Genomic DNA, 14,841 nt, shown 5'->3' on the forward strand with positions numbered 1-14,841 from the left:
CCTTTCTAATTGTAGATACCCCCCCCCCCCCAAAAAAAAACTACCCAAAATGCTACTTAAGCAGGTGTTTTGATTAACAATATCTGTGCTTGTTGTTAGACGGTCGTCTATAGAGTTATACGTGTAAAGGTACCATTAAGAAGACACGTTATTGTAATTTCTTTGCACGATGGGAGACATCGGTCATTAGGGAGACATTTTCAGCCCCCCTTTAGAGGCACAATTTTATTGTCGCAATTAGGTTATATTTGTTGCTTGTGGTCTAATTAATAAACATACCGAAATTCGTGGAAAAGGGACAAGGGAATATTGGGTTAGTGCACATTTAAGTTTGAAAAATGTTGTGCACAAGTCTATGGGAATGTCTCCCAAATGTCCAATCCAGGGTAATTATTATTATTATTATTTATTTTTGGTAATGAAACCACAGATTAGCTCACAAGCCTGCAGAAACCTGTAGAGAGGAGACACTAAAAAGACATTACAGTCTTACTCTTAGATGTGGGAGGAAAACCCCAGAAAAATATTCTGGGAAAAATCCACATGTTGGCCCAGGCGGGATTCAAACCCGGGTCTCATCGGTGGAAGGCAAGGAAAGTCCCGCTGCACCAACCTGACTCTCCAATTAAGTTGAATGGAATATGTATCAATGAATTAATTAACTATGCAAATGAGATCACCTGCTGTCCTCATTAGCCTGGGCAGGGCAGTCATCAGCGAGTGTAGATTCTCTTCCAGTAGCTCCACCAGGGGTTTCCCCACCCCATCCCCCACCCCGTCCCCCTCCCCATCTCCTCCCATGTGTGCCTGGGCAAATGTCTCCAGTATCCTCCTGCACCGCTCAGCCACCTGGTCATATTCGTCGCCAATGAGCGACACGAGGAGCTCCAGGAGTTTTGGAACGCTGGCAGACAGTGAGCTAGAATGGATGCAACAGAAAGAAAATATACCTTACATGTAAAATCAAAGGAAAAAAAATTGTGTAATGTTTAATTGTGTAAGTTTTCAGCTAAAAAAAATATGAAACACTGGGGGAATACGTAAGTTTTCAGCTAAAAAAAAAGATGAAACACAGGGGAGAATATGGCTTGTATTTTGTTATTCATAAAAACCTTAGACAGTTTACCCATTCCTATTGGTCAGGAGCCTGTCCAGTGGGTGGTTTTAAATGGTGGATAAAACTGGTTTAAACGTTTTTTCCAGGTGTCACATGAATTTTGGAATCCTACAAAATCTGGTCCCTTTTACCCTTTTATTGGTTGAACATTCCCAATTGTCACTTAGGCATGCACAATTCTACCAATGAGTCCGTATTTCATAAGAGTTTTAAATTCTCAAAAGGCACATACCATATTCGCAAGAGGCACATACAATAAACATAACAAGAGGGGTGTTTAGCAAAACATGAAGTAAAACTGTTTAACAAATTCGTTGGAAATTTATAATATTGTACTTGTTTTTGATTTTTTGACCGAAATGTATGTGAATGGGAATAAATATGTGCTTGGCCCATAATAAAGAAGTACTTTTAAAACCAGCATGGGGCCTGCTCACCGATCATGTTTGGCTTGGGCCATTATCCGCGTCCATGCCCCAAGCCGGATGTAAACGCACTTGTTTAAAATTGGCCAAGCACATATTTATTCCCTTAATAATACAGTATGAAAAAACAGGCACAAAAGCAAAGTGACAAAGGATATAAAATACATAAAACTAGCAATATACAGTGGATACATAGGGCCAGAGCAACTGAAACTCCTACTCCCAATTGTAAAGCAATTTCTTCAGCTCATGTCGTAACTAATATTGATGGCGGCCTACCAGATGCATTACAATACTTTTAACGTTAAACAAAGATACTGACTGGAGCGGGATTAGGACCTACGACCTCCGGACTGCTGTTCCGGTGCTCTACCAACTGAGCTATCCAGCCCTACGTTGGCGGTTCTCCATTTCGTCAATGTCTAAGACATTGACAAAATTGGGCACCAGTCAACATAATTTGTTTTTATGAATTTAAAAAAAAAATAAACCACAAAGAGAAAACTGACTAGGTACATTATAACAATTTTAAAGTTGAACAAAGAAATTGACAGGAGAGAGGTTTGAACCTGGATGGATAGCTCAGTTGGTAGAACACTGGAGTGGCAATGCGGAGGTTGCACGTTCTCCGGTCACTTTCTTAATAATTGATTTACTAATTAAAATTCTTGGGGGTCCTTCTGAATCTCTATCCTCTCTAGTTTTCATTTGTAAATGGGTACAGAAAAGCATTGCAGTAAAATATCCTGCTCAGGGACATGTGCCACAATTTGAAGAGGAACCATAACTTAAGTTTATCCTCAGAAAATTACAGACGCTTACAGGGAGTTACACTCAATTTGTAATTTGTAGTCTTATTAAAGTGAACAATTCTTTCATTATTAATCACACTATACCTTTTGCAACTGAATAGAAGTTCTTCTGAAAATGCCACCATTGTGAGGCGGATCTTCCAGCTCTGGTTAGTTGCCATGGTAACAAGCCGACCAATCAGGATGTCCAGTTTCTTCGCTGTTGACTCCACCCACTCTGGTGTTCTTTTAACCAATAGATCTCTTCCTGGACTGTTGGCCACACCCTCCTTTGGTGATGGGCACTTACTGTTTTCATCTGATTGGCTGGGTGAGTGCAAGTCGCCCATCACCATGGCAACAATTTTAGACCAGGTGTGGATTGCAGTCTTAGAAAAATAACACAGAAACCACCAAAGACTTTTCAAACAGGAATTGTACATGTTGATAAAAATGGAGTATGTTTTGGCATTGTGGATAACAGCAAGTCACAGTATTTTACCAAATGCAAAAATGAGACTTTCAAAAAAATTGTGTACAATGAATATCAAAATTGGATGATATTGTTTTCAAACCATAATGCAAATATATTCTATATATTTTAATCTGAACAATTTGAAAAGTTAAGAACTTACAGTAGTGACTTTCTGATGTTCGCAGATGAACACCACAGAATTTTACATGATGGTTCATTCGCAGAACAGGAGGGAAAAAGAAAAGAAATCAAAATTGCTGTTAAATTATTTATTTCAATTCAGGAAACAAAATTAGCAACAACTGGACACAGTCACACAATAATTAAAAAAAACATTCTTAGAGTTAAGGTTTCTTTATAATGTGTCAAGTCTGAAGAAAGTTCAACTAGTTATGGATAAATGTATCGATGATTTTGAGAAGATCTATCTACCAGGTAGAATGCCATGGTCAACTGGTTACGGTGTTGGACTCATGTATATGGTACATGGGTTCAAATCCTACCAGGAACATGGTGTTGGTGCCCTTGGGCAAGACACTTAACTACAATTGCTTCTCTCCACCCAGGAGTATGAATGGGTACCTGTGCGGGTAGAGGACCCAATATGTGCCGATATCGGCTGCCGCGTGGTTGCGTGACCTGATAAACAGGGAATAATTATTATAGTGCTTTGAGATTGTGATACGATGGAAAGCACTATACAAGCATTAGGCCAAAAAAAAAAAATATTCGGTCTCTGGTCAGACCAAAGTTCCGGAATTGACGCGGCCACGCGGCTTTTTTTTTTTTTTTTTTCTTCAAGCTTGGATTGTACAGATAAGGTGGGTACTATTTTGCTTTTTTGGTGTCCTCATGTACATTGGTGTCCTCCATAATTTGCCTTGGTGCTTTCGATCATTTGCCTTGGTGCAATTTCCCATTCCTTGGTGCTCTTTGGTAAAAAAAAATTGAGGAGGTGCGGAAATAGAGGGCGCTGTTGGAGCTACCGCGGAACATTTTGGAAAAAAAAAAGATTGACGCGCATGATTAAAATCGACGCGCGCGCTGACCAGAGACCGACTTATTTTTTTTTTTGGCCTTACAAGTTATTTTTTTATACTATTAAAAACCAATTGTTTTTCCAAAAGTATAGTTGTCCAGACATTAGCAATCACACCAAAAAAAGTGCACATTGTTCCTAAAGACAACATTATTCAATAGCTTTTAAAAGACAATTTTAGTACAACATGACAACAGTTTCAAGATAAGGAATCACGATAAAAACAACATGAGGTCATTGTCTTTTGCCTTGAAATTGATCATCTTGACAGGTTAAGGACCTCTCTTGAAACTGTCTCTCCATAAATTTCACTGACATATGAAATGGATTCCACATGTAAACCAAAAAAGTAAATAAATAAATAATTCAACAAACAGAGACAAAGACATCCCAGAATAAAAAATGCTAAAGCTGAGAATTTACGAGTGTTTTGTAAGTGAGAAGGGGTTCAACCAGGATGCAAGTTCAGTATTGACAAAGTTGTACGTCGGAAAGAGAATACGGCTGTAAATTAATTCTTGGGTAATCTAAAGGTCACATGAATACCTGTAGTTAGAAAGTTGCCTTGCAAGTTTCACACAACATTATTGTCAGCAGCAGAAACAAGCTTAAAGGGAATATACATCATTGGCTTTTGCTTTGATTTTCAGAAATGAGCTATTTGAGGGCTTAGTAAAATAGATCAAATAATGTTACGCTGACATGTTTGAAGTTTTGTGTTCGAAAATGCTGGAAAAACCAAGGAAAACAAAAATGTTCAAGTAGTCTGGTTCCCTGACTCCACTGAAAATTAAATGGATCAATTTATAGATGCCGGAAAATTGTACGGTAAGAGAACCAGTCTAGCTGGCCTGCCCCCATTCATGAACATACAACCAATAGCAAACAAAATTTGGACTGAAAAAAAAAATGGTCAATTTGGAGCAGCAGTTGAAAAATAGTTCGGTTTTTCCAACGGTGGTCGGCCGACCACCTTTGGAAATGTATACAAAAATGCCATTTACTTGAAAATGACTTCACACCAGGTGCCATAATTTTACAGGACGCTTTAGACTGTCATTTACCAACATCCTGTAAAGTATTTTACAAAAACTTGGTAGTTATTTTTTCGATGCTTGCAAATGTTGTATTTTATCTTTAATCTGGGAATGTAGTCTCACAAAAGATGTACAGTGTTTTCACATCCAGGTTTCCATTTTTGTATGTGTGGCAAGTTGTGTATTTTGAGCATGAGTTTATTAACAAATTTTCACAAACTCCACAAATCTGTCTCAAGAAAATATGGATTTTTTTGTTTTTATATTTATCACAGAATGTATCATCAAGAGGCCATTCAAAAGTTAGCTAATGTGAGCATACCAAAGAATTATGCAAATGTCTTTGTATATTGATACAACCACAAAATATTTGTGATAAGGTATCACAAACTAACTTGATAGATGACTCAATAAAAAATAAAACACCTTAACCCTAAAGTTCCCAAATCCTCAAAAATCATCTTTGCAAAATGGAAGATCTTGCAGGATTTAGGCCTTGATTATACTTGAAATCTTCTGCACTGCTCCAGGATGTCACTGGCTCTGCCTGAATATATTGACAGTCACTGCTGAAAGTTTTTTTTAGGATTGTTACAAATCCAACAAAGCATCTTATAAAGAAGGAACATTTCAGCAGTAGAGAAAGAAAACATAGCAAAAGTTTCTTCTCAAGTTGAAGTATGGATTTGGTGACCACTTTAAAACCCCCTAAGTACAAAGCCCTTTTGACCAAATTTTGTTTCACCCTCCGTAATCAGACACGATGATTTAATATCTACCACCTACCCATAATGATTGATGACGGGTTTCCATTATAACAAAAAAAAAAATAAAGAACGAAAGTAAAATTTTGAATGTCTGGAATGCGATTTAGATATTGAATAACAACGAGTTGTAAATGCCGGGTGAAAGGCCGCAATCATTTATGTGTACAATCGCACATCTCGTGAAGTCTCTGATCTGCACAGTTGAAAGTCCTTTTAGCTTAGATCAAAACAAAATTGTTCTCTGGCGGTTTTGCTCTTGTTTTTTCCCCACAGAATTAAGGTGCCAAGTTTGAACACATGACAATAAATGGTCTTCAAAAAGAAAACAGTATTGACTGTTCTTCATTTTTAATTTAAACCTCTATAACGACTTCAGATGAAACCATTTTTTTACTGAGAGATTTATGGTCGGCTGTAATGACCTCCTCAGAGTTCCAATACAAGGTATTATCAAATAATGAGGAATTTGGTTGGTGTAAGACGAGATATAAGTTTAACATATGGCTCAACATTAGGGTGTTATAATATTGCAAAGTACATGTACATATGAGCATCCAGCACCCCAACATTTCATGGTTGTGGCTGCTGCTCAACAGTTCAGGAGTTAGGAGGAAAGGGGGATGTTGACGCAGTCCTTATGTAACTATCAGTCGTCCCCCCCCCCACGTGCCCCAGGTCTTATGTCGGGGTTTGGTCATGTTTTTCAAGCCCAAGGGTGGGGATTCTGGTCACTCCCGAACAATTGTTCCACCATTGGCACACTAAAGGGGGACGGCTACCACTATTAGGCACTCTATCCATGTATGTGTATGTTGTTGGAGATTGCCACTTCAATTTTGCCCCAGGGGTGGGGATTTGGTCACCTGAAAAAAGGAAAATCCTACATCTAGCATGTCTAGGTTGGGGCAGCCCAGGAGGAGGAGGTACCAGGTACCGAGGGGGGGGGGGGGGAGGAACAAAATTACCTGGCCCTGTTTGGGTCACCAAGTAGGACCTGGCTGAGTGCCAAGTTGATTAATTGGGGGTCTCGAGGCATGGTGTCAGAGAATTTCATGGGTGCGGCCAATGCTCCAGTGTTTAAGTGTCAGGAGGAGGGGTATGTATGTGGTTCCTACCTGGCCCTGTTTGGGGTCACCCAGTATGGCCCTACTGAGTGCCAGGGTGATGCCTGGCAGGAATGAGGCAAGGCAGGCTCTGGCTTGGTCGGTGTTGCTGGTGGATTCTCCACCTAAGTAAAGATACAATTCAGTCTCAAAATTACAGGTTCAGATGATGTTGCACTGTAGCTGATAGCCGACTACAATAGTTGTCCATTTTGAAGACAATTTGACATTAACATTTTTTCACATTGAAAATATGTATGAGCTACAAATTGTTGTAAGATAATGCGTTTTAACCTGATGACTGGGTCGACTGACATGAACACTGGGTCAACTTACCTGGGACAAGGGTTAACTGAACTGAGCAATGTGTCTACTTAGCTGAGCACTATATGGCCAACTGACTCTAACACTCTGTCAGCTGACCTGAGCCCATAGCAAACTGACTTGGGAATTGAGTTGACTGACCTGAAAATTAAGTCAACTGACCTGGAATTAAGTCAACTGACCTGGGAATTAAGTCACCTGACCTGGAAGTAAGTCAACTGACCTGGGAATTAAGTCAACTTACCTGGAAATTAAGTCATCTGACCTAAACAAACTAGGTCAACTGGCAAGGGCACTTGGCAAATAAACCACAGTACTGGGTCACCTGACCTGAGCATTGGTTCACCTGACCTGGGCTCTGGATCACCTGACCTGAGCTCTGGGTCACCTGACTTAAGAACTGGGTTAATTGACCTGAGCACTGGACAGTCATTTTAAGGCTGATACCAGTCAGCCCGTCGATTGTCTGGTTGACATGACATCGGGGTCAACATAATTCAATTTATAAATTGTCGGGCATACGAACAATTGTCAAGTCACTCAGTAACCAATAAGATGTTGACGGAAGTAAGATAGAGGTCATTGCCTTTTCTTATATTCACCTATGTAATGAGGTCAGGTCTCCGGTCTCCCCTAACCTGAGTACCGGGTCACCTGACCTGAGCACTAGGTCACCTGATCTTGGCATTGGGTCTCCTGACCTGAACGATGGATCACCTGACATGGGCACTGGGTCACTTGATCTGGGCACTGGGTCTCCGGACCTGAACACTGGGTCACCTGACCTGGGCGTTAGGTCACCTGATCTAAGCATTGGGTCTCCTGATCCTGGCACTTTGTAAACATACCTGAGCATTGGGCAAGATGCTGCAGACATGTCATGGACCTGACCCTCAGATCTTTAAGTTTTTCCAACTCGGCCAGTCCCAGCAGAACAGAAACGGCATGGCCCACTGCCGGGAGGAATTCAGGGCTGTACAAGCGACTCAGGACACTGACAAGAAAAAGGATCCAAAAAATGAAAGCATAAAATGTCTTTAAAATCTGCAAACTATTAAAATTGCAAACCATTTTTTTGCCTCAGTAATTGATTAGCTAAACTTAAGGACCTCTGAAAAACTACTTTAGATAAATTTTGATAAAAGATATTTTTCTGATTAATATGTTTTCGTGAATGGTGATAAGTGAAGTTGCATATATCACAAGTCAAATGACTATACTTCAGCTTAGGTTTACTTACGTGTCTGAAGCACTCTTTAGTAATTCCTCAAAGCACAAGATTACCGCTAATTTGAACTCTTCCGCCTGGTCTGAAACTATAAACAGATTTAATAGCGTGATTTGGGGAAGAAAAGACTATTTGAATGTTATCAATATTATTCCCAAGAAGTCACCTTTTGGTAATAAACACTGTTATAAATTTTCAAAAAAAAAATGAGACATTTAGAAATATTGGGCTACTGCACCGTGCACAGTTCTGCACGCCGGGATTATTTGTGCCGCAAATTTTGATTTTCGCAAAAGGCAACATTTTCAAGCCAATTTTTGATATACAGCCCAACGGCACAAATACTGATTCGCAAGCGTCATTTCAACAGTATAGGGGGATTAAAAAAAAAGGCCACCCACTTTCGACAGCAATTTCCACCTACTTAATAAACTTATTTTAAATGTTTTTTCACATATTAGTAAAGTATAGGCCTTTAATCATGCATGGTGAAAAAACTTAGTAAAAGTCGCAAAAATAGTGATATTATGCTAATTTGAATACAAGTCACCAAAATCTGTCTTGCCCACGGGTTATTCTATGTAAATTGGACGTTTTCGTAGTTCATAAAAATATAAAAAACCTTCCCACCAAAATATATTTTGCCCTGGTAACTTTTATTGAAGCTGTCCAATTATTATGTCAGTGTTAAGATCATCTACTCAATGAGCTGTCGGCTTAAGTTCATTCTTGCATAACATTACATAACATAACAATCAAATGTCATGCCCTTTCAAATAAAGCTCCAATAGCTGAGCTCAGTCAAGCAAAGGCAATGTATACCTTCGTGGACAAACTAGTTTTCCCACATGAAATGTTTAAATTAGCATAGCTCAACGACAAAATGAGCAAATGCAACAATTTTTTTCGTCACATTTGCTTAAAGGCCAGTACTTTAATAGCTACTAATCGACAGTGAAAAATAATTTTTAAAAATAGGTGAAAATAGCTGTCAAAAGTGGGTGTCCTTTTTTTTGAACCACCCTGTATTTGTACAATATTTCTTGCCGAAACGTCTTGCTTCAATTCTCCAGGGTGTGCACTGGAGCGTAAATTGTACAACAAAAAGCCGTGCACAAGGGTCAATTCAAGATCAACACATGGTCCACCTCCACAGACTTTACCGTTTGTACAAAAGGCATCGAGGGATTAGCATGTTTTAATAGAGGTCAACTGGAGGCGAGTCAAGGCAATCGAGGCAATCCCGTCAGCCGTGCCTGTGTGTAAAAACAGCCAGTGCGTGTTATCACATCCTCCGATGCAAACTGGTTTAACTGCAATAATAAATTCACTGTGATGCAGGAATCTCGATAGGTCTCGTTCAAATGACGTCATTTCCTACAGACCATCCACGTGCATCGGCATTTGGAGCGTCAACTTGAATAACAAACGCGCATTTTGTGCAACAAACGCACATGTTTGGAACATTTTCAGCACTGCGCAATGCGTGTTAGATTGCTGAAAATATGCAGTAGCACTTCTCCTGCAGAAATGGCTGTCACTGAACGAGCCCTATTGAAGTTTTCTAATTAGACAGGTTTAGTCTCCTTTCAAGCTGTTCAAGCCGTGGCAAGAACTCACCTTGCCCAAAGTTGGCCTGCGGGCTGATGAGAATACAGAGGGTGGAGAAGAAATCAGAGAAGACCTGCCAGTCACTGACTGTAGTGCAGGAGAAGATCTTGGCGATACACCCCAGGGCATTCTCACAGCAACCGGCGGGCCTGTGGAAAAGTAGTAAGGATTGTCAACATAAACCATATGACATACTGCAGGTACGTGATGCATTTAAATAACAACCCAAAAATTACAAAGCAACAAATGCATATACAGGATGAGTGCAAAAAAAAATGAAACCTAAATGTTAGGACTTCTGTTTTAGTGAAGTTCTGCAGGTACAATGTAGCACTTTCAAAATCTAGGATATGAAAGCCAAATTCATAAGCTTTCTTTTAGTACAAGAATCATTCAAATCACTCATGTACTTTTCAAGTTGGGGAATTTTAAACACAACCACCGTTTTAAAGTCCGGTCCACGAATCACAAAAAGGTAAGTGTTCTTTCAGCAAAACGAATGGGGTTGTGTGTGAATTGTGTTCGTTTTGCTGAAAGAACGCACACTTTTTTATGAACTGTGGACAGAACTTTAAAACGGTGGTTGTGTTTGAAATTCCATAACTTGAAAAGTACATAAGTGATTTGAATGATTCTTGTACTGAAAGACAGCTTATGAATTAGGCTTTCATATCCTAGATTTTGAAAGTGCTACATGCAGAACTTTACTAAAACAATAGTCCCGACATTTGGGTTTCATTTTTTTTTACTTACCCTGTACTTTGTACTTTCAAAGGATAGTCTTCCAATCTTACCTTATGAGCTCTGATAAATAATTGAGAAAGCTCAATCTAGAATTGCCATATGTTAACCATGTTTCCTGATGTCAAACAGACAGCCAGAACTGTGAGACACTTGACTACAATAGACAAATCTTGGGGTTGACACAGGGGTGAAAAATGTGACATTTCAACCCTGTGCCAACCCTGCGTCAAACCTGAACTCTCGCGTTGAACTCAGCCCTACTCCAGACCAGGATTGAGAATTTCAACCCAGGTTGAAAGTCTCGCAAGAGTTCAAAACAGGACAGTAACTGAGCAAAATAAGCTTGGTTTGGAAGAAACAAGTGTAAACCGATGGGGGGTTTAACCCGACGTTGAAAAATCAAAAGCTCAACCTGGGACAGCCCTGGGTTCGCCCAGGGTTAAGTTCAACCTGGGTTGAAAGGTGGTAGTGTGAAAAGGGCTACATGATGTGGTTCAAAGATGCATGTCACATTTGCACATATAGTATCACAAGTCAGCTGACCAGAGGTCCTTGATTCTGACCATTCAGCGGGAGCCTTCTGTCGGATCTACCGTAAGCTGTTGTTTCATTACAAAAACATGTCAGCCAAACTGACCAATCACCAAGCTTGGTGCACATTTCTGATCGAAATGACGTCACAATTTCTAAAGTCAACTGGGCTGGCGTGTGGGGTAGCATAAAATTTGCATCGCTCAGATATACCAGATGTTGGATACGGAGAGGACCCTGTTGGACAACGGGCGATGTGCAGTCAAACTACCTTTTTGGCACTTTCTAGTAGAAATTTGCCAATACACGTGCGCTGATCAAACCTCCTCATTGTTTAACTGATCAAACCTCCTCATTGTTTAACTTGATGCAAGAAAGCTTGTGCATGCCCCCATGCGCCCTCCCTGGGCCCATTAAGAACTTCTTGCAAGGACGCATAAGGGGCACGCGCCTCCTGTTGAACAAGTGACATTTCATTAATTGGCAACTCATCACGAGGAGTCAGTTTGGCGTAGTGGAACTTTCCTCGTCTTCCACCGCAGAGTGACCCTGGTTCAAATCCTGCCTGGGCCAATATGTGGATTGGGTTTTCAGTCCTTGCCTGATGCCTAAGATTTTCCCTAGAGTATGATTCTGGGGTTTTCCTCCCACCACTAAAGCTGTAATTTCTTTCTATATCTTCTACCAAGGGACCCTGCAGGAAACAAATCAACTGTTGTGGGCTATCTCGGCCAACTGCCGATTGCCGAATAATAACAAACAAACACAGATGTAATACCTCTAAATTAAAACAACATTTTCAGCAACTGTTTTTCCAATTCCAATTCCAACTTACATTTTTTTGGGGTCTCGGAGTATCAGTCGCAGAGGGAACAGAACGTACTGCTGGAAGGGTTGAAGGGCTCCCTCATCCATCCTCTGCAGGAGAGTCCTGAGCTGCTGGATGGCGTCGTTAGACGGCTCCTTAGACAGCCGCACGCATATCGGCCTCAGCCGTTCAAATGCCGACTGCGTCATCCTTCCAATTGTGAACTCTGAATTTGAGGTAAAAAAACTTTCCTTTGACCACTGTTGACACCTTGTCAATAGAAATATTGAGCAAACAAAAGTTAGTTTTAATGAAGTATTGTGAACCCCTTCCGCATTTGTTCTGCTCTTGAACCGGCTTTCCTCTGTGCATACATGCATTTAAACAAGTACGCATTAAGAAAGATAATAAACTACCTCAACGACCCCAGCGAACGTTAAGGCGTTGGACTGAGAGCCAGGTGACCTAGGTGCGAGACGCAGCCATGTACATGTATGGCATCAGTATTTGATTGTTTTTGTGTTATTATAGTACAAGTTTTCTTCCTTGGCTTTCTTGTAAAATCATACAGTTAATTACCTCCGCCAAGGAGGTTCTGGCTTTATCGGCGTTGGTTTGTTTATTTTTTTGTTTGTTTGTTTGTTGGTTTGTCTGTTAACAGGATAACTCAAGAAGTTATGGACAGATTTTTCTGACTTTTTTTTTTAGTGTTGGTCCTTGGTACAAGTACAAATCAATTAGATTTTGGAAGTGATCCAGATCTGGGTCTAGATGCAGAACTTTTTATAAATTATAATAATAATATATACATGTATAATTACTCGCAGCTGGTATGCTGAATTGCGAAGGACGCGGCTACAACGTGGTCGGGCCGCTGGCACGTAAAGGCGCCTATGGCTGCTGGCCACATCAACCCATATACATGTATGACCACGGAGCACAGCCTGAGATCGAAAGTGTTTGATTTTTCCAGAGGGAGGAAAACCGATGGGCCAAAAGAAAAACCCTCGTGGCACAGGAGAGAACCAACGCACAACTCTACTCACATGTGATCCACGGCCAGGATTCGAACCGTGGTCACCTTGGTGAGAGGCGAACGCTTTACGCACAAGCCACCCCACAAAAAGGATTCTTCACCGTTTTGTATTTGGGAATATCATGATATGTGTAGAGACATATGTGGGTAACGCAGCGTGCAGTCTATGAGTGCACAGTGCACACAACATTGAAACCAACAGGTCAATGGACTTGACCATTTGAAACTATGGGGGAGTGGGGAAAAAGTGCAATAAAATATAGAAGTCCAGTGGATATGCAGGTATTTCTATTGGGTGTACTGACAATATGGCGGGGAATTGTTCAGTCTTGGCTGAGTGTTTTCTAGGTTTTTTTTTCTGATTTAAGGCTCTGGAACTTTTTTTTTTACCCCTTAATTTCCCTCATAAATCAAATCCCTGCCAGCCTCTTTCCACAAAATCAAACCTGCTGATATTCAAGAAGGCCGGGTCATACTGTTCAGATATAAGACAAGAAATATCAAAATGTCACTTTAGAGTGTCATTTAGCATGTTTAGTCAGTTATTTGGTGAGGCTCGTAAGCTTATCATGCTTATATAGGAACGGGGTCCTAAAACTTAAAAGTAAGGATTACCATTTTATTTTACCCCCAAATTTCCCTCAAAAAATCAAACCCCTGCCCTCTATCTATGACATACCTGTTTATTGAGAATGTCGCCAACTAGTTTGGTACTATAAGTGGATTTGTTCACTCATACTAGTTATAGGAACCGGGCCCTACTACACGATCGCCCAGTACACTTAACTGGCACTGCCCGGGCAATGCCATGACTCACTGACAGTAGTGACACTCACTGCCACAGAAAAACAGTGCCAGTGCCTCGTTTTAAAATACAATAATATCATCTTTACAATGTCGCTTTCCTTGTGAAATCCAAGAAACATGTTCTTACACTCAAGTTACAGTCCTCTGCTAAACACACATACTAAAGATATGGTAATCAAGCATGGAAATGTCATAAACATGTAATTACTTACCACGGAACTTCGAACTCGTCTCAACACGAGTGAACCATGGGCGCCGCCATCTTGAATGTCACATATGTACGGCTGTTTGATGACTTAAATCTATCGAACAGTTGTCGGATAGCACAACATACGCGCTGGATGCGCAGAGGCGTGGCTTGGATTTGGGTCGTGTCGGAGGGGGGGGGGGGGGGCGAAGGATTTGGGAAGGTGTTTTCCCACTGCATAAATCTGTCAATTATAGTTGAGGATGGGGATTACCTGGTATGGAACTGCAACAGATAATGGCTTATCTTGTTTATGACTATTAGAAATTTGATTAAAAAAACCCCAAACATTTAAATAACATTCAGCAGGCGCGGTTCTAATTCTGGAGCCAATATTTTTTTATTTTTTTTTTTGGGGGGGGGGGGGGCTAGCAGCGTGGATCCATAATTATTTTCAGGGAGACGTGCTGAAATGCAGACAGGTTATTTTCTCCGGACACTTAGACCTCTGATAATCAATAGGTGGGGTGGGGGTGGGGGTGGGGGGGGGGGGGGGGGTCATGCCATATTTTCAATGGGGAGCGCCGATAGAATCTTACAATCAGTCACACTTAATTAACTAAAAGTGTACAAACGCACCCTTCTAACGACTATTTATTTAGGGGAGACCGTTCGTATGTACGTCACATTCTTATATTTTGCTAGTGCATTTTTTTTTAGGGTTTTTGTTTTTTTTTTGGGGGGGGTGGGGCTGGACCAAATTTTTGGGGGGCTAAAGCCCCCCCCCCCCCCCGCCCCCCGTAGAACCGCC

The 14,841-nt window shown here is 40.7% G+C and overlaps 1 protein-coding gene across 1 annotated transcript in view; it reads right to left on the reverse strand.

Moving 5' to 3' along the window:
* Window positions 1–12,222, reverse strand: part of LOC119743131 (TELO2-interacting protein 1 homolog) — a 36,434-nt gene extending 24,212 nt beyond the window's left edge. Inside the window, exons 1-8 of the mRNA XM_038219496.1 lie at window positions 12,028–12,222; window positions 9,927–10,066; window positions 8,319–8,394; window positions 7,927–8,072; window positions 6,767–6,879; window positions 2,969–2,980; window positions 2,439–2,722; window positions 681–919 (exon numbers count right to left, since the gene is read on the reverse strand). Coding sequence (XP_038075424.1) covers window positions 681–919; window positions 2,439–2,722; window positions 2,969–2,980; window positions 6,767–6,879; window positions 7,927–8,072; window positions 8,319–8,394; window positions 9,927–10,066; window positions 12,028–12,209 — 1,192 coding nt within the window. The 5' untranslated portion in view covers window positions 12,210–12,222. The remainder of the gene's footprint in view (window positions 1–680; window positions 920–2,438; window positions 2,723–2,968; window positions 2,981–6,766; window positions 6,880–7,926; window positions 8,073–8,318; window positions 8,395–9,926; window positions 10,067–12,027) is intronic.
* Between the last annotated feature and the right edge of the window lie 2,619 nt (window positions 12,223–14,841).

Source organism: Patiria miniata, unplaced genomic scaffold, assembly GCF_015706575.1.
Source record: "Patiria miniata isolate m_02_andy unplaced genomic scaffold, ASM1570657v1 HiC_scaffold_6, whole genome shotgun sequence".
Lineage (NCBI taxonomy): Eukaryota > Metazoa > Echinodermata > Asteroidea > Valvatida > Asterinidae > Patiria > Patiria miniata.